At 35.1% G+C, this 27,320-nt stretch overlaps 1 protein-coding gene across 9 annotated transcripts in view; it reads right to left on the bottom strand.

The window, feature by feature from the left end:
• LOC110448903 (zinc finger MIZ domain-containing protein 1-like) overlaps nucleotides 1-27,320 on the bottom strand; it is a 233,241-nt gene that overhangs the window by 24,854 nt on the left and 181,067 nt on the right. For 6 of the 9 annotated variants that reach the window (XM_021495396.1, XM_021495403.1, XM_021495399.1 and 3 more), the window contains one exon: nucleotides 8,830-8,962. In XM_021495396.1, the coding sequence (XP_021351071.1) occupies nucleotides 8,830-8,962 (133 nt within the window). Of the gene's footprint in view, nucleotides 1-1,253; nucleotides 1,794-8,829; nucleotides 8,963-15,417; nucleotides 15,773-27,079; nucleotides 27,266-27,320 lie in introns of those variants that run through there. The other 3 variants (XM_021495404.1, XM_021495405.1, XM_021495406.1) reach the window with 3 other exon arrangements.

Raw genomic sequence — 27,320 nt, 5'->3', positions numbered from 1 at the left:
ATGATCTTTCCATCCATGCAGAGAAAATTACTTTAGTACCTCTGAGTCTGGAGAAGAAGATTTTCCCCTTTGGGGCCCCACCCTGGCCCCAGGGGTTGGGGTAGAAATCCCAGTGTTTTATAATTTTGTAGCCTCATCTACCAAGGATGATTCTGACCAAATTTGAAAGCTAAAAAACGGAAAGCGATCGGAATAGGTCACTTGAGCAAAGCTCAGGTGACCTAAAAAATTCTGGAGTGGGGAATGGTTATGACAGAAAAAAAAGTTGGGAATGATTATGACAGAAAAAGGTTGGAAATGGTTATGACAGAAAAAAGTGTGGAATGGGTAGTTCCAGGGAAAGGCAGTTGTTAGGAAAGAGGGGAGGGGTAATGACAAGAGGCAGATACTTTTGGAAGTGGTAGCAACAGTAGAAGTCAGAAGCTGGCCAGCTCTTTTTGACATTGACTCAAAATGGAATTATTTTTTTTTAATTACAAAAAAAATCACTTTATTATATTTGTTTTAACCTGTTCTGAATTTCATATCAGTGATTCATCTTAACTTCTATAAAAAAATGTACATCTGATTGCAGGAAAAAGAATTGGTTGGACACATCTTTAAACTCTGTAAAAACATGACCTTTTTTGTTCTATATCCAGTTGACTAATCACTGGCACCTAAGCTGTTTGTTTGTCCTGTCTAACACAAACAACATGCAGACATGGGACTATTTAATCCTGTGTCATGCTGCTTGCCAATGTCTCCTCTCTCCACTCAGTTGGTTATATCATGGTGGATGTATACACATACATAGTCTGACCCTTACATTATGCCAAGAAGGCAAAACAGGTCACATCGTCTGTGTGCGATAGGCCCTACACAATGGGTGTAAACAATCTAGCCCTACCACAGATTATATACTTTGTCTTATTATAACAAATCATGCAGACCCATCATTTCACTAAAACAGACACCAAGTACACTGCCTCAGCGTTAGGTCATAGATAGGCTGGCTAGATATGTGCTACATACGTGTGTACACTATATACTGAATGAAAATTACTGTAAGACTTGTACAGTACGCGTGTAGGCATGTGTATCAAAATAGAACGCACGCACTCACACCCGTACACAACCACAACGGAAACAGCTGATTAAAACAGTGTCAAACAGTATGATTGTTGTCATTATATATTATTTCTGTATAAAATTACCGTGACAATATAAATATGATTTGAGATGCTGGACCACAAGAGGCAATAATAACGCACCTGTCTGTGTGTACCGCTATCTGTAACTCAGTGGCCACCTGAGTCGCCCAATCCGTCATGACCCCTCCAAAGACACAACGGAGATTCCTTCTCGACTCAGCTGTGAGAACAAGACAATCAAAACAAGCCGACAAACCACGTTGTGTGGCTTCTTCCTCAGTCCAGTACGTGTGTCAGTGCACTCACGACTGTATACGTCCAGTCCCTATCGCCCACTCTACAGATCGTTAGCACTGGCCTACCTGTGCACTTTGTGGCCGGAGACAATCGTTTTACGGCACACGTACAAAAACACTACCCCACTTCCTCTTCCCGAGTAGGTCCCCTTGTCTAACTGGACTCCATCGGTCTTTGCATAACATTATTACACTACAAGTTAATCGACCTACTCTTTGCCCATTCGTGAACAAGCTTGTATCACACACACTCTCTGCTATCATCCATTACAATCTTTGTTCATTCTTGGTTAGTCACATGATCAGCCGCTTGCTCGCTGCCTTGTTTTTGGTCGTAATGTGAGGCACCGATGGGGAAATTAAGTCGGGAAATCTTGTCGACCTTTACCCTAATTAACGGGAAGAAAACAGTACGAGATTGAATTGATCGAGGAATCAAAATTGAGTTAAAAACCTGCAGTAGGTAAACAATGATTTCTGTTTTGGTGTACTTCTGTCAGAGATTAGACTGGGTTAGGTACAAAGGAAGGCCACTATATATGAAGTTGTTGAGACCGTTCAATGACCGACTCGCCCGAAGGCCAAAGTGGTCATACAGCGAATAAGGGGCGTATTTACAAAGTCAGGATCTCCAAAGCTGGAATTCCTAGAATGGGAGACATGTATGTATAGGGGAACTCCCACAAATAGCTTTACTGTGCACATGCCGGTGTGTTGACAAAATATTTATACTTGTCTAATGAAGTGGTTTCCAATGTCAAACTGTACATTGACATATTTATAACTCAATGCCTATTTTTTTCTACAAAATACTGCTCATAATTAAACAATAACATTTAAAACATGGTCATACATTTATATACATATTTGTCCAGCAGTTGAATCATTCTACACTGTTTTAATATAATACAGACCTATTACGATACAACACATCTTTCTTGCATGATTTATGTAACCTAGACTATGTGACCTGTCACAAGTGCCCTACTTACAAGTCTGCTGTCACATAATTGAGCACAAGTGCTAAGTTAAATCCTGAAATTTGAATTGATTAGATTCCATTTTAACAATTTGATAACTTATACTGTTGAAACATTTTATTGATAATAAAGTTATGAACTATGGTTAGGAAGCGAAGAATAACAGTTATTCAGTGGAAACAATGTAAAACAATGTTCAATCATAGCTAACCATTTTCAATGAGAGCTAATAATGATCAATCAGAGCTGACAATGTTCAATCAGAGCTAATTTGCCTGTTGTTTTAGAAGCAACAGCTTTTAACTTGTCTATAATTTGATGAAATGGAGATAACATTTATTGTACAATGACTGCAGTCTCCCCTTACACAATTTACTTACTATTTGCAACTCCTGGAACACACAGGTAATTAACAAGGGGCCTAATTGGTTATGAAGTACCTGTCAGGTAGCCTTGTGTACTGTTACCTCATTAGCTCAAACATAACATCAAGCTTGTATTGCACAAGGATTCAGTAAATTCATTCTCATCAACTTTGTAAAAATGTTATACAGTTTTTACATGTTTTTTTCTGAACTGGTGTTACAGCAACATAGAGAAATATTACAGAATGATTTAAACAAAACACTTTGAATGAACTTTATTTAAAACATAAAGTCAGTGTCATAGTTGTTTCCTGTTCTCAACATACTTATTTCTATATCAAAGACATTCGATGGTTAACACGGATATAATGTTATTAAGATAAAGAATATGAAAATATTTATTATGCAGATTTTTCAGCAGAGCCGTTTAGGATTGTTTTGGGATTCATCGTGTCATTTGACTGGTACAGTGCAGATAAACTCAGAGCTGTTCTTGTATTGGTTAACAATACAGTTTCAATAAAATTAAATTAGAATTAAGATATAAAGGAACAATCATCATAATACTCTCTGCCATTGGTTTTTATATATATATATCTCTTGTTTACTATTGAGGACTCAGACTTTAATATGAAGTGTAAAGACTATATCTTCTGTTTGTGTTTGTAACATTACTTCATAACAAAGTTTTATAATACAGTACAAAATGAACAATCATTAGTGATACCACAGGTAACATATCGTACTGCTGCAGTCCAAAAGAATTCCATATAGTTTCTAATTTTCACTTTTCTTTACTCACATTGCTCAATTAACCAAGTTTATTGAAAAAAACTAAACAATATCTTTTTTTTAATTTTGTCAGTTTACTCATCCATTGTTGCTTTTTCCTACTTGTCATAGACACAGGATTTTTAGCTGGTCATAAAGAAGCCATTTGTTAAAGTACAATTTTTTTACCAGATTTGTTACTGTTGAATGTGGTAAAAATGGTAAAAATGAGTTATACATTTTGTTAACAATCTCTAAAACTAAGAGACCAAACAAACTAAGTTCTGTAGGGACTGTTCTGTTCGTACTAATCAGGAAAAAATTAAGATGAGAAACATCTACCTTTTTCCCCCAATAATTAATGAAAAACTGAATTTCCTCAAAATGACATGAGTATTAATGGTGAATATAAAGTGAATTTCTGTTCCTCATGAAAGGTAACTACATACATTTATAATTAGGTTATCAGAGGAAATGGAAAAAACACAACAACCTAACTCTCCATAAATAACATGTACTGAATGGAAATCCTGCAATGTGTTTTAATATCCTATCTACTTTTATTGGAATCTGCAACATCTATTCTTGGCAAAGTTTGCCTGCTCTTTTAGCATCTCCCCAAGCTTACATAACACTCCTGCAGTGCCATGGTAAATACTCTGGTTCAGCCAGCAAACTGGAGCAATAACTCATAGCAAACATGATTAAACATGTACAAGTGTTACTTGCTGTGCATGGATCTTGAGTAGATAGCTTGGGCAGCAATGAAAAAACAGAACTTGTACAAAGAAAAAAAATATGTCAGAAATCACTACCTACTTCCCCACTGTGTGTGATGGGGTAAGGATACAAAGGCAGAACTGTGAGAGTGGTGGGGAATTCAAACGCTTAGGAGAGTGAGGACAAAGTGAAAGTTCCACTGTTAAATGATCGAGTGATACAAGGGCTGAACAGTGAGAGAGGAGAACAGTGCAAATAGCTGAACAGTGAGACAATAGAATTCAGTTCATCTCTTAATCCTTCTAGTCCACCATAGAAAGGATCATTGTTCAATCTCTTTTAAGTAGATCTTGATACTAATAAGTTAAGGCTCTATTCACCCTTGTGGAGATTTTTTCAACAGGTCCTTAAGGAGCGATTTTCATGTTAAAACTTTCAATCACATTTCACCCCTTTGGAGATTTTGTTCATCTCTTCTACAGGGAAAGTTTTGTTTGTTACTTCTTTCACTCTCAGTTTGCAACAGTGAACATTTTGTTCTACTCTTCGTAAGGGAAAGAGAGACTTAGAACATCATATAATCCTTTAGAACACTTACTGCTGATGGGTTAAGAATAGGTACCCAAAGCAAGGGAGACTAATACAAGTTTTCCCACCTCTGATTTGAAACTATATATTTTCTGTATCATATCCAAGGTGGGAGTTTGTTATTTGGCTGTTTTGCTGTTTATTAAAAGATACCAATCATACAGCCCCAAATTCTGAACTGGAGGTAAAATATCCATATGTAAATATTGTTTCTTTATCTTCAATGCTTTGTGTGAATATGACATACTTGTAAGAATGATTGCTTCGACAATACAAAAAAAAACATCCCCAAAACCAAGAACTGTACAGTAAATCTACTTTATATCACCTGTTAATTGAAAAACATTATACATTGTATTAATGGAAACATGACAATATCAGATGTCTTTTTCTGATGGTTCCTTCTTAGCTGTCAAAACCAGAAAGTGATCATATTAAAATGCCTAAGTGATGTGATTCTACAAAGTTTAATTCATTTTGTAACTGACTATGTTTTTCCTTTATTTACAGAGTATGGTTTCTCTGCGAACTGGCCAGCTGTTTTACAAAGTCATCTGATTATAAATTAAGATAGACATGAAGCTTTCTACACCATAGGGTGTGGACAGACACTGTACCCAGAACACTGCTGAGAAATCTGTCCAGGAGGGAAGAAATATCATTGGGTGGTTACCCAGTCCATGTTAATGTCAATCTATCGGCCAATTATTGTTTTACTTCCTTGATCTTTTATTAGATCCTTTGTTAAACTTTAGAGTACTCAAATCCTCATATATGTATCTATGAAGAGAATAGATAAAAGGTGATATAATGGTTGGTAACATAAAGACAAAGGTTGCAGAGGTCATACAATGGTTGCTAACATAAAGTCAAAGGTTGCATAGGTCATACAATGGTTGCTAACATAATGTTAAACGTTGCAGAGGTCATACAATGGTTAGTAACATAAAGAAAACGGCTGAAAAGGTCATACAATGGTTGCTAACATAAAGTTAAAGGTTGCAGAGGTCATACAATTGTTGCTAACGTAAAGTTAAAGGTTGCAGAGGTCATACAATGGTTAGTAACATAAAGAAAACGGCTGAAAAGGTCATACAATGGTTGCTAACATAATGTTAAACGTTGCAGAGGTCATACAATGGTTAGTAACATAAAGAAAACGGCTGAAAAGGTCATACAATGGTTGCTAACATAAAGTCAAGGGTTGCAGAGGTCATAAAATGGTTGCTAACATAAAGTCAAAGGTTGCAGAGGACATACAATGGTCGCTAACATAAAGTCAAAGGTTGCAGAGGACATACAATGGTCGCTAACATAAAGTCAAAGGTTGCAGAGGACATACAATGGTCGCTAACATAAAGTCAAAGGTTTCAGAGGTCATACAATGGTTAGTAACATAAAGACAAAGGTTGCAAAGGTCATACAATGGTTGCTAACATAAAGTCAAAGGTTGCCGAGGTCATACAATGGTTGCTAACATAATGTTAAAGGTTGCAGAGGTCATACAATTGTTGCTAACGTAAAGTTAAAGGTTGCAGAGGTCATACAATTGTTGCTAACGTAAAGTTAAAGGTTGCAGAGGTCATACAATGGTCGCTAACATAAAGGCAGAGGTTGCAGAGGTCATACAATGGTTGCGAACATAAAGTCAAAGGTTGCAGAGGACATACAATGGTCGCTAACATAAAGTCAAAGGTTGCAGAGGTAATACAATGGTTGCTAACATAAAGTCAAAGGTTGCAGAGGTCATACAATGGTTGCTAACGTAAATGCAATTTTTGTATTTGTGCCATTGTAGGGTCCTAATAATACCATTGTAGTGTAAATTGAATAGTGACTCCATTGACAAATTATATCTATCTACTGTGTATGTACACCTTACCCAGTTACTAAACAATTATATAAAACCAAGTTACAAGTCTGAATCACCAGTAAAAATGGACATGCCGCACATGTTATGATCAAATGTCATCAGCTTGTAAGCTGTTTCAGCAAAGGATTCAATATTCAATAGTGTGTTATGTTACATTCAGGACAACAGGTGCTATCACGGTAAAAGTAGTTTTCTTATAACGAGATATAATGGACCATATATCAAACTTATACTGCACATTGAAATTCTATACGTCATGCATATTTGTAAGCAAAACTACAAACGTACATAAATAAAGAGATGTTTTGTAATGTTGAATCGTGCTTACTAACAACCAAGGTTACATTTAGAGGGACAAGGTCATTTGAAAATGCTAAGGTGAAACCAGATTCTATTATTGAGTTTCCTGTTATGTAGTGGATTTCTTTGAATATATACTGTAATAAAAACAATGACAATCTATGTAAATGTCTGGTGATAAAATGTTGACAGTAATTGTCTCCAGGAACAAGTGTGACAGATACCACCATGTTTTATAACCATGGAATGTTTGTGCAATATCAAACTCTCCTAGGCATTTTGTGGTGATTGATCAGAAATTGGGGCACTGCTCTCTTCAGTATATATCATTCCCATATATGTATAAACCTATTAGTACAGAATTCAATTTGTCAATCTGTGTATCAAATGGAGGTCTTTTGGCCATCTATAATTACCTCCGATAATGGTGTAAGAAATCAATAGTGTGACCCCTGACCTTTGGCTGGTATTAGCTCTGGGGAACTGGTGGCAGACTGGGCTGCGAACAGATAGGCATCTGTACCGCATGTTATCTGCTTGTATCGTGTCTTCAACACTGCATTGTTGCCGTGTGTTTGTCAATCCAGGACTGAGGTACAAGTGTACAGTGGTTGTATATGTACCGAGGAACATGTCACTGATGTACTCGCAGCTCATCACTCTAACACACATAATTACTTTATCATGTATTTATTTTTTTCTCTCACTTATTTATAGATTTAAAGATTATGTATTAACTCCTGTTAATTTTTATGTGGAAAAAATCATGTATCCTGAACTTAGCCTACAGTCATACATCCTTTACAATGTAAATACCTACTCAGTGTTTGTCATTGATTCATAATACATACTATCCTGTTTAGCTAAAATATCTTTAAATACAAATTAAAGTTCCCCCTAAATAGATTTGGTTTAGATACATAGATGTTTTATTGTTAGATAAGTTTTTTCAGCAGTTAATTTGAAACAAAATAAGGAATGTGAGGTCTATTAATCCTTAATTGTATGTGTAGAGAACGCTGGAGTATTTTAGTGCTAAATACCATCACTGGAAGGTCTGTTGTGTAGTATTAATTGCCAATACATGTATTACTGTACAGGCATCCTGTGGTAACCCATAGTACACATACCTACCAGCAGTCTGTCTCTTTACAGTATGTTTGGATCCCAGTACTTAGGCTTGAGGGTATAAATACTACTGGCAGCATGGTACTTTTTTATGTTAGTACCCACAACCTGTAGTGTACCAAATATACCTGTCCGCTCCAGGGTCCCACTTCTACACACTAGCAGGGCCCACAGCCGCACCACTGCTGCATGTACACGCAGCATGTCAGACCTGCTCTGGTGGAGGGTTATGTAGTCATAACTCTTGATAAGTAACCTGACAGCTTGGATTGGCTCTGATAGGAACTAGAAGTGACTCTAGCATACAATAATGCTAAAAGTCATAATATAATTGAACCTCAAACGCTCCTCAGTCTTCTGTTTGAAAAAAAAAAAAATGTCTTTTTTTTTCTAGAATACAGTAGAATCTTCTTCAGAAGTTCTTTACTGTAAATGTTTCCCTTTAAAGCATAAGTAGATCTCTGTACAATTATGTAGCTGGCCTCCATGTTTATATATATATATCACCAAAAACTTGCGTGTCTGATCTGAATAAATCTTTGAGTAAATGATTATTTTCTTTTTTTTACTCTGAATGTATTTATAAATAAAGTCAAACATTTTTTCTCTTGGTGAGATTGGAGTGGGAGTAGAGCTGGAGACTGTAAGGGTTGCCTCCCCTGACCTATCACTTACCCTGACGGGACGGGTGGCATTGCCTTTTGTATCTGGGGATGCATCCCACTGCCTTTAGAATCGGGCACCCTGTTCTTCTGGTGGCGTAAGAGTAGTAACCGGCCTAGCTCCTCACACCATACTGACAGCATAGCTGCAATGACAGAAAATGGGATTAAATATCATTATTATGATCAACAGGACATTCAAACAGCAACAACATAGCTGCTGGGTGAAAACAGTATTACCACAAAGGGACAGATATAGCAGTGGCAAAAAATATCAGAAGCCAATTTCAAAACTATCAAAAAGGTTATAAAAAATTGTACATAAAAAGGCATTTTCATGAAGTGCAAAATTTGGATAACTATCTCAACCGCACTATTTAAAAGTATTAATGTACAAAATGCATGTTAATTTCCTTATCAATATGCAATTTATTGTCTAAATGTTTCTCTGCCTTTTAATTATCCATTAGGAATTTTAACAAATTGAAAGATGTCTGTAAATTACTCGGAAAAACTAATGCAATCAAATTTACTGTGAATGTCTTTCCATTTTGATTTATAAACGCTACACCAAATAATATTCATATCAATATGATTGAGCTGATGAGCAACAAAAGCTATAGAAAATGTTATTGTTGGCTAGTCAATGCGCTATAAAATATATCGTAGAAATGGAGGCTCACAGCTGTTCTATATTAGACGAGTCCTTTACTGGACAGTGTTGATTATAAAGATACATTACAGAGTCAAATGTAGAGAGAGAAAAACAATAAATAATAGATTTGTTGTGTGTAAGATGTGGTCGGGAAGCTGTGTATCGGCCATGTAAATAGCATCACAATTCTGGGCAAGTCTGCCGTAGTGTTTGGTGACACAGTCCCCGCAAAATCAATGATCTACTTGAAATGTTTTGATTGAGCGAGAAAACCAAATTAAAGACAGGAGAGAGTATTGATCTCCGCAGGTAACCAACAACATGTTACAATAGGACAGGTAACTAATCACCTATATTATACATTGTATTATAACAGGACAGGTAACTGATCACATGTTACAGTCTGACAGGTAACTAATCACATGTTACAATCTGACAGGTAACTAAGCACATGTTCAAACAGGACAGGTAACCAACAACATGTTACAATCTGACAGGTAACTGATCACATGTTACAATCTGACAGGTAACTGATCACATGTTCAAACAGGACAGGTAACCAACAACATGTTACAAAGGGACAGGTAACTAATCACATATACTGTACATTGTATTATAACAGGACAGGTAACTGATCACATGTTACAGTCCGACAGGTAACTAGTCACATGTTACAGTAGGACAGGTAACTGATCACATGTTACAGTAGGACAGGTAACCAACAACATGTTACAAAGGAACAGGTAACTGATCACATATATTGTATAATAACAGGACAGGTAACTAGCCACATGTTTAAACAGGACAGGTAACCAACCATATTTAACAATATTACAGGTAACCAACCACATATTACAGAAGGACAGCTAACCAACAGAATGTTACAATCGGTCAGGTAAACAACCACACGTACAAAAAGCTGTTAATTGCCACAGGTACCGCTAACACAGGAATGCATCAATTAATGATATATTGTGCTTGACAATAATATATGCATCCATTAATAAGTCAATAAATGATGTATCATGTCTGATCATTATGTATGAAAAGGATAATATAGCAGCGGTATTCATTTCATTATTTATATACTGTTGATTCCTTACTTACAGCATTGGTTAATTTTCTTAGTTGATGTTTTGGCAAGCACATATTTCCCCACACAATATTACATAACTTGGTAATATAGGGGATGGGAACTGATAAAGCCTGTCATTCCTTGATCAGGAAGGGACTAGCATTTATTATTGGTAGAGATTTGTGATTCATCATCACATTTCATTTATGTGGAAAAAAAATCAAAAAGAAGTTAATGAATTATATTGACTATAAACTTTGATGCATGTGAAACTGCAAGAGTACATATGACCTACACAAAATTTAATTGCATGAAGTTTGAGAAGTAGGTCATTACGAGTGTCAAAATAGTCTCCATCAGTAGACAAGTAGCAATCCTACATCACAGCCAGTCATAAACACTTGGCAAAGACAACGAATTCCCAGAAAACAATTAGAAGAAATATGAGTTAAAGATAATGAAGAGGTGAAGGTTTTAATTGAGACCTGATGATTTGTTTGTCACACGTTTGGTTCGCTTCCCTATGACTGTCAAAAGGTCCACAGCACTCACTGTATCTGTTGTTTTGCCAAGACAGAGCCATAACAATAAACTAAACATTTATCATAATTGGCCTAAATTAATCTGTTATGTTGGTGTGACCCTGTGCCAATGAGCACTCCCTGTCTAGACGAGGCTCCCTCCAATCTGGGCCAAGCCATGGGTGGTCGAACCTCTTTGCATATATAGCAAGTGATTTTTTTTTTCTTAAAGTTAGAACCAAAGTTTTATTACATTTTCCCCCTTCTGATTCAATAAGCGGGTCTGTAAGAATTCTGGCCTGGTTAATTCGTAGATGTTAACTAAGTATCATACAACAACATTCCACAGATGAGAGCTATTTGTATCCAGTACCAGCATACATGATGTGATGTGAAATGCTTGGATTGTCTAATTCATTTCACCATCTGTGTAGCTATATATCCGGATCACACTCAGAGAGCTATCTACTGCTAACAATGTAATCTGTTGCTGCCAGTATACAGTCTACGGGCCATCCGAGTTAATATTAGCATAGTTTATGAAAGCCATATGAACAGGGTCATTCGGAGTACAAGTTACAACTGGGTAGGTTTTGTCCCTCCCTGTTAGCTCGCTGGCAAAGTGAGCCCCTATTTAATTTAGGGTTCTGGTTACGATGCCCCACTTTGTGAAGATAAAAAAAAATTGTACAACAGAAAATACCTCTTACCGACATATAGTAGCTTATGTACATTGTATAAACAAGCACATATAGCCTATTGATTTTGTCTCGATGTTTAACCCTTTATAACTATTGTCTGTTTTGACAGAAAACGCAGATCCCAAAGCACTGTGTCAATTTCCCAGTAATAATCTGGGCTGTTGGGATAATGGAGGCTTTTATTGATTTTAAGTTCCTCAAAATTACATGCAAGCAGGACTCAATCTGTCACTCTCCAATATGGTAAAGAACTTAACTACATTTGCACAAATAAAATCACATCCTTTATCCACAATAGTCACTTCCTCTAAACCCTGACTGGTAAGCTTGACCACAAGTAATCTTGCTTTACCTGAAGGTCAGTAGAGTAAATCTAACTTCTAACTGCCTTGGTAATAAAAGAAAATAAATGGACCAAAAAGAAATCTTCTGTTAGCCTTTATTAACACAAGGTCATTAAACCTAAACTTTTTTTTCTATTAGCCTTTATTAACACAAGGTCATTAAACTTAAACTTTACTTCTATTAGCCTTTATTAACACATTAAAACTTAACTTCTATTAGCCTTTATTAACATAAGGTCATTAAACTTCAACTTAACTTCTATTAGCCTTTATTAATACTGCCTGAGAAACAGTTTCAATGTTTTGGGTCAAAGTATTTTTTTTTATCACAGTGACCTACTTTTGGAGAGGAACAAATGACTTGCACATCTTGATCCTAATAACTAATACATAAGAAATCAAAACATATTGACAATCCAAATATGTGGGTTCTCAGCTGGCAAATATGGTAATCCGTCAATTTTGAAATTATACTCATTAGTGAAAGCCTTGAAACAGAATGATATAACTTGATTGTAAATGCTGCTTTCCTCATTTTGGACTCCAATCAATATTTTCACCTGTACTGACAACTGCTATCTACCTGTTTTTTACCAAAATGCCAGCTACACAAATTATGTAATTCTTTTATCTCATTATCGGTAATTATGTTCAACTTCAAAGCTCACTGCCATTTCTGTAACTTGGTAAATGTTTTCCATTTCTTTAGATGCCAGAACCTTTTTTATGCGACTAATGAATTATCCATTTAATTGACTTTCCTACCCGTCAATTAATACAGACTTCAGGTATATCCTTATAACGAGTACTCGGGCATATATTTACAGCTCAGTTATTTCTGGAAACATTGACAATTAAAATGGTCTGTATCTTTGGAACATGTATATTCCTGCCTTTATTCTGCCTGTGTCATTTGAGGTTGCAATGGCAGATGTATGAAATCTACCCTGAATCACACAGCCTGAACTACACAAACCTTTTAATTATTCATTGCTACAGCATCATATGAGTGATCTTCAGTCGTTACGCAGGAAAATGTAAATTAAAAAATCTAACAGAAGCTGTTAATGATTTGTGTATAGCACAGTAACTAAAAGGACGCATTGCTGATGTCTTAATGAAATAAAAACCAGTGTGTTACTACATAGCACGTACCGGTCACCAGTCTATTTCTCAAACAATTTTATATAATATAAATTGTATTTGCATCCTGAAGAATTTGTAAGTCTTTAAGAATCATTTACCGGTGGTACTCTTATTGGTGTTTGTGCTAAATTTAAACCTGTATTCAAGTAGCAAAATTTCAAGTTTGAACCCAAAAGATGATATCTCTATAGGGCGTTTTCATTTTATTAATATCTTTGATACATGCTCAACTAAAATCGAGATCATCAGCACCCCAGCCTTCACAAATGTAAGTAGCCTTATATTCTGAATTTAATTATACTCTCTTTAGTGCGCTGTTGATTAACACATATCAAAAGTTAATAATTTTATAACAGATTTCATTTATAAATTCTTATTTCTGGAGAATTCTTAACAATTTACATTTTTATAAATTTGAAATATAGAATATTTATGTTTCCTCCCAAATTTTACTTTTTTATCTTTTACCATTATATGTATATAATTCAAGTTTAAATTCTTGTTGATTTGATAAAGCCTGACTTAGCTGATCCCTGAAATGCTAGATATATGGCCTCAACCTAGCTACACCTACCGTATTGTGTTCATTTCTAGTACCTGTTTAATTCTTTCAATTATGTTTTAAAAGTTTAACTGACATCACTCTTATATAGACAATGGTGAACAGCAATATCAGGCAGAGCCCATCATTTTAATTTTCTGTATACACATATGTCATCATTATTTTTGATAGACACAACATCATAATCTCATTGTTAAACCTAGATTTATACCATTAATTGTTAGTTTATCCTGGATTTATATAATTAGCCATCATGTTTATCCTAGAGTACAGTGATTAACTTCAACATAATCCTAGATTTATCAAATTAGTCTCTCAAGTGTGTACAGCAAATTTATACTATATTTATATTATCCTTAAACTGTAACGTAGATTTAGTAATTACAATGTACATTGTAGTTGTAGTTGATCAAGTTTATCACTTACTTACATTATTATACACCAAGTTTATACTAGATTTATATCATATTATCCTTAGATTGTAACGTAGATTTAGTAATTACAATGTACATTGTAGTTGATCAAGTTTATCACTTACTTACATTATTATACACCAAGTTTATACTAGATTTATATCATATTATCCTTAGATTGTAACGTAGATTTAGTAATTACAATGTACATTGTAGTTGATCAAGTTTATCACTTACTTACATTATTATACACCAAGTTTATACTAGATTTATATCATATTATCCTTAGATTGTAACGTAGATTTAGTAATTACAATGTACATTGTAGTTGATCAAGTTTATCACTTACTTACATTATTATACACCAAGTTTATACTAGATTTATATCATATTATCCTTAGATTGTAACGTAGATTTAGTAATTACAATGTACATTGTAGTTGATCAAGTTTATCACTTACTTACATTATTATACAGGTTATCCTTAATTTATACAATTAGACCATTAAGTTTATTCTAGATCTTTATCAAATTATCCTTGATTTATTAACTAGATCATCAAGTTTATCCCTTCACTTTCATTATTATACAGGTTATCCTTGATTTATTAACTAGATCATCAAGTTTATCCCTTCTCTTACATTATTAAACAGGTTTATCCTAGATTTCAGTTTACTATAGATTTTTATATAAATATCCTTAAAGTTTATCCTAGATTTTTCTATTATTTATCAAGTATATCCTAGATTTATATTTTTGATCTATCAAGTGTATCCTAGATCTATATATATAGCAAGTGCATACAGTTCATCCTAGAATTTATAATCAATCAATTTGATCCTATATTTATACTGTATAATAAGCATAGAGAATTAATTTAGTTTCACCTAGATTTGCATAAATATCAATCAGATTTATTCCAAATTTATAGAATTAGTGTAAGAAGTTTATCTGAGTGTATTATCTGTTTATAAGACTGTCCATCAAGTCTTCAAGAAGTTTACTATTAGTATCAATACAGAACAGTAAACCCATCAATACAGCACAGTAAACCCTGGCTATTCACTTCGTGTTTATCATACCATACACACAGACTAACACTCTTTACACACATAGTGTGCTCCTTCACATTTGAACAATGGAATCAAAGCCATTCTGGAATGAATGTCAAACTCTATACTTACGACTGTAGGCACAGCGTTTGTTGTCAGTTGATCGTGTGGACAAATGTTACTGACAGCACAAATACCATGTAGGTACACACATGAGTGTGTTAGTTGTCATTGTAGACGTACAGTGTGACCTTTTTAATAACGACACAATAATTCTACACTGTATACCTGAGCCAGGTAAGTAGGTACAGGTAGATACAGGTATATACGTAAACAGTGTACGTCACTGTCCTATACCCCTGTGATACACGTCAGGCACAGCCAATACATCCTAATTTATCCCACGTAAGCAATATGTAGGAAAATCACATTCGGCTCAATCTGCTCTCTTCCTATTGTAATGAACATCAATCAAATAACAAAATTTCCTCTTGTTAACAAATTTACATAAAACCTATACTGTTCACTGCCAATCAACATTTTAATTTCGTTCTGTTAATCAAACAAAGTGTTCCTGAAAAGAAGGGGTTTTCAGGAAAACAAATAAAAAATCCCCTTCATTATGACAGGAGAGACATTTCTAGTGTTTGGATTGATGTGTGGGAGTCATATGAGAAACAGGAAGCTACGCTTGTTCTTCCTGATCACAAATTTAAAAATAAAACAACCATACATTTTACTGATTAGTTTTAGTGAATTTTCCATTTCTAAAAATAGGAAATGGCACAGCATGTGATTCTGGTTAAATTTAGATTAGCTAGAAAATAAACTGCATTTTTCTCAATTTCCATCCAAATTGGTGACTTATTTTTGTTGAAAGGAACTTCTTTTTTTAATTTATGAATTTGTTTAAATAAGCCATTTTTTCAAGGAAATAAACAATTTTAGATAAAAGTTCTGTCATTCTTTAAAGATTGACAACAGTGTCGATACAGAGATCCACTCATTCAATAGCTGATGTATGGTGTGTGTCTACACTAGTGTTTACCATGAGGTACATCACAATTGTCTGAGTGGGTGTTTAGACTGCAGAGTCCACCAACAACCTTCCAGTGCACTTCCTCCCACCAAAAAAACCTCCACACAAACGTAACAAAACATGTGGCATGTCAGCATCCCCAAACACTTAAGTCAATTTACGAAAACAAAATTGTTCATCAGAATGAATTTATATCCAATTTGATACTAACAGTTTCTATCTGTGCTGATGAGAAATTTGTGTTGATATTTGTATTTGAGGATGTGATCCATACAGAAAATTAATTTAGACATTCATAAAAGATGGGTGTATGATTAAAATGTGACCTACACAAGACTGTATTCGGGTGGTAGAGAGACACGAGGAAGGGTGTCTAAGGTGGCCCAGCAGGTTGTACATGGCCTTTCTCAGCAATTCTAGGTATGTACAACCACCCTACCCTGAAGCTTCGGCTAGGAGGTATACAATGGTGTGTAGGTCAGTCAGTGCTAACTCTCACATCCACATTGAGGTAGTACAGACATGTAAAAATGTGAAAACCACTGATTGTCTTGATGCTATTGTGGTGTATCAGCCAGCAGGAGGAACAGAACACCTCGACAGTGCCTGAGCAGTGAGCTCTGTAGCAGTACAATATTTGGCAAACAGTCAAGGGAGAATTTTATTACCTCGGGCGGAGTTAATAATTAGATTACACAATACAATCACTATACTGCATCAGTTATGCATATTAAACATATTGTAGCATGTCTCTGTGTGAATCCTATGATTGATAGATCTGCACCACAGTCCTCATATATCTATCTACACTACCCTAATTAGCTATAACAATGCTAACTGCTGAATCAACATAATAAAAACCTTTCCTTTATAAAGCATTAGGAGACAAATATTGTCTCCCTAACTTGATAATGAGTAGCTGAATTGTTATCAGACCAACATTATCTACTTTGCCAATGACCATCAGGAAGTAATTTATTGGAGGGAAATCTTTAAAAAAAGGAAGATAAGACCAGACGTAGACAGGCTTATTGTGTAATAGGTACGTTAGACTGTGTAATATTTAACACTCCATGGAAACGTTACGTCTGATTTCACAAAAAAAGTAATTTTGATATAAATGAATAAGGTATCAAAGTTTAAAAGTCAAGGATGTAGCTGCAGCAATATTTGTAAGCGTGCTTGTGTATGTCTGATGTTATTGTGCATCCTCGGTACTCCTGTGGTTACATCCTCGGTACTCCTGTGGGTACATCCTCGGTACTCCTGTGGTTACATCCTCGGTACGCCTGTGGTTACATCCTCGGTACTCCTGTGGTTGTACTAACTTTTGCTCTGACTGCACCCCTGGAATATGTCATAGCAAAAGTCAAAAGCCTCAGTTTGCACCACCTTGTGGATGATACAAGAACACTTACATTTGATCTTTTGTTTTTCATCAAAACAATCCTGCAGCAGTGTAACAGTAAAATTGACCGGCTTTGTCATGACATATTCCAGGGGTGCACAGAGCGTAAGTGAGTGCAACCCCAGGAGTATCGAGGATGGCAATTGAGATTGACATCATCTACTATATGTAGTTTTTGGGCTGTCCTGTTTTAAAAGAACTTTTACAACAGTTTATTATAACTAGAGCTAAACAGTGTTACAAACTGTTATTTACTTGTTTTAATAAACTTTATATACCAGTTTTAAAACCCATTATAGCTAGCACAGATACCCACAGTTAAGTTGTTTTATGCAGAGAAGCTATCTATGGGTATCCAAAGTTGGTTCAATGTTTGTGACAGTCACCTCAGCAACACCTAACTTTAAAATTGCCATGCGATGTCACAAGTTTACAACTAGACAATTAGTAATTTTGGTTCGAAAAAACATTAGTTCAGTAACAAATAACGTATGTCTAGTGATGGGGAGGAGGATAGATTTGTGAATTCTGTACATTTCCCACTAAGCTATGTGACCAGCAGGATTTGATAATTGATTAGAAGCAAGGCTGTGCATGTACAAATGCCAGAATTAATTAGCTATATGGTAACTGATCAATGTGGCTAAACAGTGTTGACCACTCTCCCTCTGATCACTGACAATGTTCGATGATGTATTTATTGTAGAGCCTGGTCCTCCAGACAGACAGGACACCTAACAAGACTGGCCTATCTGACCCCATCAAGTCTAGCGCAGCTGACCTGCATGTGGGGATAAACACACAATGAACACAAATCAGGCCCAACCGCTAATCATAAAACAATTCATTACACTCACAACACCATATCACCTACCTCCTGACAACACTGGATAGGCTAAATACACAGTCTGCTGATAACGAGGTGTTTTACATGATGTTCACAAGGACATTTAACCCTTATTTTGATCACCATACACATCCCTTATTTTGATGATAGCATGATCACAACACATAACCCCAATGGTGTTGATCACATGATCATGACACATAACCCTTAATTATTCTGTTGATCACATGATCATGGCACATAGCCCTTATTGTGTTGATCACATTATCACGGCACATAGCCCTTATTGTGTTGATCACGTTATCACAGCACATAGCCCTTATTCTGTTGATCACATGATCACTGCACATAGCCCTTATTGTGTTGATCACATGATCACGGCACATAGCCCTTATTGTGTTTATTACATGATCACGGCACACAGCCCTTATTGTGTTGATTACATGAGCACGGCACATAGCCCTTATTGTGTTGATTACATGATCACAGCACATAGCCCTTATTGTGTTGATTACATGATCACAGCACATAGCCCTTATTGTGTTGATTACATGATCACGGCACACAGCCCTTATTGTGTTGATTACATGATTACCATTATCTTGATCTTTATGAAGAGTAAATGTGTTACAATTACGATATTTAGAACAAACAGGTTACAAACAGTTATGGTTATCTATAACTAACAGTCAGTTATCTACAAATCTAGAACTAACACTTACGGTTTTCTATAACTAACAGTTCGGTTAATAAAAATGATCCAGAAAGATCTATTTGAATTTTCCTGATGAAAAATTTAATCAATTATATATTGCAGATAATTTATATATCACAGATAATATCAAGTTGTTTAATCCACAAACGGTGTGGACTTAACAGATGCTACTTTATACCAATCAATCAATTTGAGGACCATGTGGAAGATTAGCCTTTGGTTAAACATGTATTTTATCCTTAATAATTAAAGTGCATCAAATCAAAAACAAGACAATGTATTGCCTGGATGGTGTATCATTTACCAGATATATAAAGACAGTTCAAGTTCATAAAGTTAGTCATCAAATTACATCTTTATTAAAAAGTCAAAGTCATCTGGTAGCATTCCTTCAATCTGAGGTATGGTTCATTTGTTGAGGATATTTTTGGGTAAAGATACAGATGTATCTGGCTGTAGAATCAGGTAAACAATCTAGTAAGGTCAGTAACCAGGTCAGTGACCTTAAACAACTTATACCCTGATAACCTAAATGAAACTGAACATCTTTGTTAAATGTATCATTTACTATTTGAAACGTTATACTTTAAATGTTAACTACAAATTCCTTATAAGGACATGCACTGTAACCTCTATTTATGCTCTCTACATGTTGAAATCCTTTTTTTCTTGTAATTAGATGCATTTATCAAGTTCATTAAAATTCATAGACAATAAAGAATTTTATTCAATATTTGTTTTGTAGTGTGTTTGTGTTGGAGGGTTGACTTATAAGTTAAATATCTTTATAATTTATTTGATACATGCAATTACTTTTATCCACATTCACCTTAGCAACAGTTTTGAAAGTGAATCAAAATTATCTTTCACAACTTTTTCACATTTAAAAAAAAAAAAATCTTTTCTTTTAAGTGAATATTTTAAATCCTAATCAATGCTTTTAATATCTAAGTTTAGTGAAGAATTTATACTGATGTGTCTCATTAACATCTGTCTGGCTGATAACCGGACTCTGATATGGATACATTTAATTTATATACAAATATTTGCAAGTAGTTAAGACGGAATGTGCGTTGGTTGACTTGGTGACACGACCAGAGAGAATGCCCTCACCACAAATTTTATATCTAACTAACACTGGCCAATATCTGGGAGATGGCATTTACCAATGGACTAGTCTTGTAGAGCGTGCATGTGTTACACTGGTGTACATAAGTACACAGTACATCCAGGTATACCTGGTCTATAAATAAATAACTTATCTTGTAGATACTGTGTACAGGTAGAGTGACATACAGGTAACACCAGTAAGGCACCGAAGAGGAGGTCAATCAGGGTTATACACTACCTATATAGAGGGTGATCGATCACCTGCTGTTTGGTGGGAGAGGCTTTGTAATACCTGTGTCCCACTGATCAGGTGATTAGACAGGCAAAGCCACAACACACCTATTACATGACTGACTGGAAATAGTATACAGCTAATGCCTACCAATCAAAACTAACCCCAGTCACAGATCTTGTAAACGGTAACAGTAAATATACACATGTTTACAGTTAGCCCTGATTAACTTAATCTAGACTACCAGGTCAACAGCGTGAAGTGTCTATCCTTTTCTGAGTATGTTATGTATCAAATATATATCAGAGATATAACACATTCAAAATGCATTCTTCATAATATACAATGACAAACATTAATTTTTGATTTAAGTAGTCATAGGTAATGAACCATGGTAACACTAATGGCTGTAAATATTAGAACTTGATTTCTGTCATAAAAATAACCTGTTCTAATTCTCACCCAAGGATATGGCCATGAAACCATCGATTCACAAAAAATCTTTGTAAAAATTCTTAATTTGGCCTTGAAACTTTCCAAGTATTTTGAAACTGAAAGGACAGAAATGTCGTTACAGATCTTTGTAAGAAAACTATAGCTTGCAGAACTTTTGAGAAAAATTAATAAAAATGAAATAAACAAAATATAATCAACAAGAGTTTTCAGTGTAAAAATTAAGCGGGGAGGTAACTGTACATACGAGAAACCACAGTGCAGTGGCACAGGGATCCTTAATAGATTTGTCAGCATAAAACATTTAAGTTGCCTAGATGTATTGAAAAAGATAGCAAATATAATGTTAAAGTTAATAAATTATTCAATAAATTACCAAATATTGAAAATTACATTCCTCTTGAATATAGCTTTTAACTCAGTGAGACTTGGGGAGCAGCTATTAATCTGCCACTCGGTAGCATTTGGGGAGCAGCTATTTTATTAGTAAATCAGTGAGACTTGGGGAGCAGCTCTTTATTTAGTTATATTTTAACTCAGTGATACTTAGGGAGCAGCTCTTTATCTAGTAACTCATTGAGAATTGGGGAACAGCTATTTTACTAGAAACTCAGTGAGAATTGGGGAGCAGCTATTTTACTAGCATATCAATGAGACTTGGGGAACAGCTCTTTATTTAGTTATATTTTAACTCAGTGAGACTTGGGGAGCAGCTATTTATCTAGTTAACATAGTGAGACTTAGAGCTTTTTTTCTAGTAACTCAGTGAGAATTGGGGAGCAGCTATTTTACTAGTAACTCAGTGGGAATTGGGGAGCAGCTATTTTACTAGTAACTCAGTGAGAATTGGGGAGCAGCTCTTTTACTAGCAACTCAGTGAGACTTGGGGAGCAGCTATTTACCTAGTTAACATAGTGAGACTTAGAGCTTTTTTTCTAGTAACTCAGTGAGAATTGGGGAGCAGCTATTTGACTCGTAACTCAGTGAGACTTGGGGAGCAGCTATTTACCTAGTTAACATAGTGAGACTTAGAGCTTTTTTTCTAGTAACTCAGTGAGAATTGGGGAGCAGCTCTTTTACTAGCAACTCAGTGAGACTTGGGGAGCAGATATTTTACTAGTAACTCAGTGAGACTTGGGGAGCAGCTATTTTACTCGTAACTCAGTGAGACTTGGGGAGCAGCTATTTGACTCGTAACTCAGTGAGACTTGGGGAGCAGCTATTTGACTAGTAACTCAGTGAGACTTGGGGAGCAGCTATTTTACTAGTAACTCAGTGGGAATTGGGGAGCAGCTATTTTACTAGTAACTCAGCGAGACGTGGGGAGCAGCTATTTTACTAGTAACTCAGTGAGATGTGGGGAGCAGCTATTTTACTAGTAACTCAGTGAGACGTGGGGAGCAGCTATTTTACTAGTAACTCAATGAGACTTGGGGAACAGCTATTTTACTAGTAACTCAGTGAGACGTGGGGAGCAGCTATTTTACTAGTAACTCAGTGAGACTTGGGGAGCAGCTATTTTACTAGTAACTCAGTGAGACGTGGGGAGCAGCTCTCATGCTACAAGGTTGATGACTGACAGTTGAATACTTTTTTAACTAAAGCAACCTAAGACATATTTTACACTACATTCTTCCTGGTATTCAATTAAGTTTTAAACATCATGTTGGACTGAGTATCTGTAGATAGTTTTGAATATAAATAAATTAGCAAGGTATGTCTTTTCTGTCTGCTTACCCATGTACATCTTGAAAGGTGTAATTTGCACATGCATGTTCAATGCTATACATGTAATAGGGTAGTGATTCCTTATAGCTGTACAGTAAGACATAGTCCCTTAATAATCAAATTTGATACAACAGGTAATGGAATGTACATTCTAATAGGTATTTACTGTTTCTTTTATAGAATTTTAAATGGGAGAATGCGTGATATGTTTTGTGTACTTATGTTTATATATACATCTGTTGTGACAGAGCTTGTCTCTTGATATCTGACGAGTTTATAGTCAAATATGATTGACCTTTGTTGACCTCTGTGTGGAGAGTCTTATGGGGATGATTATGGGGATGATTCAACTAATAGACAGGTCATGCACCTTTCACCTGTAATGCAGGTGTCAACTCTAATGTTATCACATACATTTGCTACCTTTTCATATATTCTATCTACCCTTTTTCATCAATACTCATAACACAAGAGGTCCTTCATGTTTTCAAAACAACATATTCCTCAGAAAACATTGTTTTATGTAAACAGATTCCCTTGTTTGTCTTGCACAGATTGAGCATCAGATGTTCCAGGCTATTTTGATATAACTGTTGACAGTCACAACAGATATTTTGCAGTTTTCCCTATTTAATTAAAGAAAAAAGTGAAAACATTTTGCAAATCATTTTGTGAGGTCTTCAGTTCACGTCCCCAATCTCAGCTTTGTCTGGTCCCAATTAGCAGTTATTCTGACCTTGACCTTGAAGGTCATGCAAGTGTACAGAAACTGGTACCCTCCTGGATGAAAGACCAGAGTCATAAACTTATCTTCAGCTGATGATTAAACTTACAGCTCTGTCTCATGCAAACATATAAAACACAGATAGTTCTCCACTAATTTGGACCTTGACGTTGGGGTGAAGGTCATGATAATGGATGGAAGGACATGACACTGTATAAGGTAAGGGCCTCACTGACAGGGAAATAACCTATCTCACCTTACTAATGACTTTTGAGTATTTTAAAGAAATAAACTTGTTCTGGCTTAAAAGATACATCTCCAACCATTAATTTTTTGGACAGGTGACCTTAATCTGTAATACAACATAACCAAACATGTTCTGTTGAAAAGAAAAAAACAATCTGTTTCGTTAAATAGCCACTGCATTTATTTGTCAATACTGATTTTTTTTTACTTCAGACCTACCAAATCATTATATCTCTTGTTTTGACATGTTTTAAGATATAAAGATGCATGTAAAAATCTCTCATGATAGGTTAGTGACTTTATGGGCTCTGTGACAAAATAGACTGATGTACAAGAAATCGTTTCTAAAAGCCATGATTAGTGGACATCCTCGGAATCCATTTCTGAATGTGATCACACATGACTCTAACAGAATGCCATCAGACATATTGGTGAGGATATCAGAGCAAGAGGACCCCTATTGATTAATCTACAAAGAACTGATTTATCGGAGGACTGTGACACAGATGAGAGGAAATGTTTATCCAGTGTATCCACACTGACCGGTGTTGGCTTTATATCTACTCCCCTGGGGCAACTCTCTAGCCATTTTTGGGGTCAAGTTGACCTACAAACTGACCAGGGCCTGTTTAATGTCCTGACCATGAAATCCTTAGCTGACTACAGAGGTCAAAGGTAACTAAAGACATAAGTCATTTTGTTGGCACTTGTGGTCATCTTCTTTGGGTCTGTTAGGCGTGATGAGTCTACTGCCATAGTAGGAGGTACTCTTACACACACAAACTACCATATATAAACACCATCTGGGCTACATGGTGTTTGGCAAAGATTTTCTTTTTCTTATCATAATTTGACACAATTTGTCAAAAAAAAACATATAAGCAAGATTTTAGAAATTAAGATTATAGCAGGGGTCAATTTCAACTGTATTTAAATCACTTGTAAATTGATAAAAGCACTAAAACATGACAAACAATTCTACAATAAGTATCCACAAACAAACCCATGAATTGAAAGAAAGGCAATTGTTTAAAGTGCTGTATATAATGTTGTGTAAGGTTTCTCATTTCTATGGATACATTGTGTGATTTTATATTGTAATTGGCTGCAGTACTAGTAGTACCTATGAGAGCAGATAACATTATCTACTAAAAGAAAATCACAACAACTGATTTTTTCCTGCTTGCAATTTTGCATAAACTTTTTTAAAGACTATTTTTACATGTTCTACAAACTTGTAATACACACCAAACCAATACATTGTACTATTAATTTTAATCCTAGTTGACTCTAATCCAACATCCTGCTATAGGCACTGACATCAGGATTTGAACACTGTAAAACACACTTGAGGCATTAAATAGTCACACTGTAACCAACTATGATTAATTTATCTACATACGTACTATAGTGAATCGTTCTTCTACAGAATCAGTGTATAGGAAACATAAGTCATCACGTTATGTCATCTGATGACATCAGTACGTGTAATAGTATTGGTAATTACAAAATGTTTCAATGTTTTGAATGGGAATTTTCTTTAATTTTTTCATTATCTTCAAAATTTAAATTTGCATGAACCAATTTTACCTAACGGTATTCAGTAATATAGATATCATCCCAGTGTGAGGTCTATGAGTACATTGTTTAATGTTGGAATAATACAGAATGATAAACTTCATGATAATCATTCGGTATTATTATTTTCATATTAAATTTATGAAACAAATTCATTTTCATATGTGATGACAACATATTTGGGTTTAATATAAAAATCAGTGGTTTATTGTAATTTGTCACAAAATCAGTGTTAAAGTGGTGTTTGTCTGTTTAAAACATAACCAGTACCAGTTACGAGTGAGTTTAGTATAGTCGACAGGGTTTATTGTAACTGTTTTTTTAGAACAAAGTAAGTGATTCCTATGATGTTCAGTTTAGAGACACTCAGAATTTACAACCACAGATAATTTTATAGCAACTTCAACTAAAAATATTGAAAGATAATAAATCACAAATCTTCATGTGATTAAAAGTTGCATTTGTTAACATAGGATGGGTAACTTATCCTTGTTTTGTTAGTAACTGTAATTAACATGATCAATATCATTGATGCTATTTTGATACTGCATTTTCATGACTATCATGATCACAATCATATCAACTGTGCAAAATGGGCTTTGGCTTTTTAAATTGTATAAAAAAAAACACACATCTCAAAACAATATGTAGATTCTTAATTGACATGCAATAATTTCAACAAATCGTCTTACATACAAGGAATTCAATCAAGGAATGAGGAAATTATTCTGTCGTTAGACAGAATGGGGTCAAAATTACCAAAAAAACCAACTCATCATAATATTGTAATTACTAAAATAATGATCATGATACTACTTATCATATTGCACCCATCATTAACAATTTTAACTTTGAGCCATAGTAATGTGATCATGGAACTTAATTTTTCCCAAAGACAACATTGACAATCCCAGACGTTATATTCAGTCCGTCAAAATAAAACAATTGGCGATCATTTGAGCACTTTACTATGAAATGCTGTATCCCCAAGATCAATATAGGTCTCCCTCTCAACAGTTCTGCCGCTCGCCACTGGTAAACAACCCAGCCCTTCCTAAAAGCATCACAGATTGACGTAGTTGGGTTCCTGTCTAAGCGTCAGCAATGAATTAATCTATCTGACTTGTGTATATTTCAATTACTGTTCTATACAAATGCTTGTAACCCTATTTTGTAAGCCGTCAAATTGATGTCCATGCCTGTGGCACTATTTACTTACAATTCATCTTGTTCAGGTGAATGGTGTACAACTGTAGGTAGTTACTAATTGTAATTTCACAATACACATGTGTCTTTATATAGACTGTATTTAAGTAATCATAAACATGGAAATGTTTCACTAAAAGTGTTTCATTCACAAAAATTTCCAAATACGCAATAACTTTTAACGTTGCACGAGACCATGAAACAACGTGGTTTTGTTTACATCGCTGCGCGTGATGTCTATAAATAGTAACAGGTTCAATATTTTTCCCCTAAAGTAATATTTTGAGTCAGCGTTCAGACCGGCTTTACATATTAATTATAAATGTAAGATAATATATACATAAAGTAAATATAATATAAACACAATTAAATCGTGTCCATGCTACGATAGGCACTGGCACATCTTTGGGTCCGTCTCGAAGCGAAGACCAACAAAAGGTAGACGGTTGTGAGTTGTAAGGTGTTGGAACTTTGTTACAACTGGGACCTCGGAAATCACAATGCTTACCCCAGACGTCCTGCCATTGTTCTAACTGCAGTCAGACGGGTCATGACGGTATTGCTGGTCTGTCTTGTCTTATCTGTTCCTGTTTTCCTCATACAAATATGATAAAAGTAAATCTTTGAAAAGATAAACACTATGCACTTCACTGTTCAATGGAGTACAAAGCACTCTACACAATGGTATGGGCCGCTTTACGATGAATATTCATAATCTAGGCCCTGATTATGGATAACATACACTGTAA

The sequence above is a fragment of the Mizuhopecten yessoensis genome, unplaced genomic scaffold (genome assembly GCF_002113885.1).
Source record: "Mizuhopecten yessoensis strain PY_sf001 unplaced genomic scaffold, ASM211388v2 scaffold4373_2, whole genome shotgun sequence".
NCBI classification, from domain to species: Eukaryota; Metazoa; Mollusca; class Bivalvia; order Pectinida; family Pectinidae; genus Mizuhopecten; species Mizuhopecten yessoensis.
The sequence above is the reverse complement of the archived record's forward strand: the minus strand, read 5'-3'. Positions and strand labels throughout refer to the sequence as shown.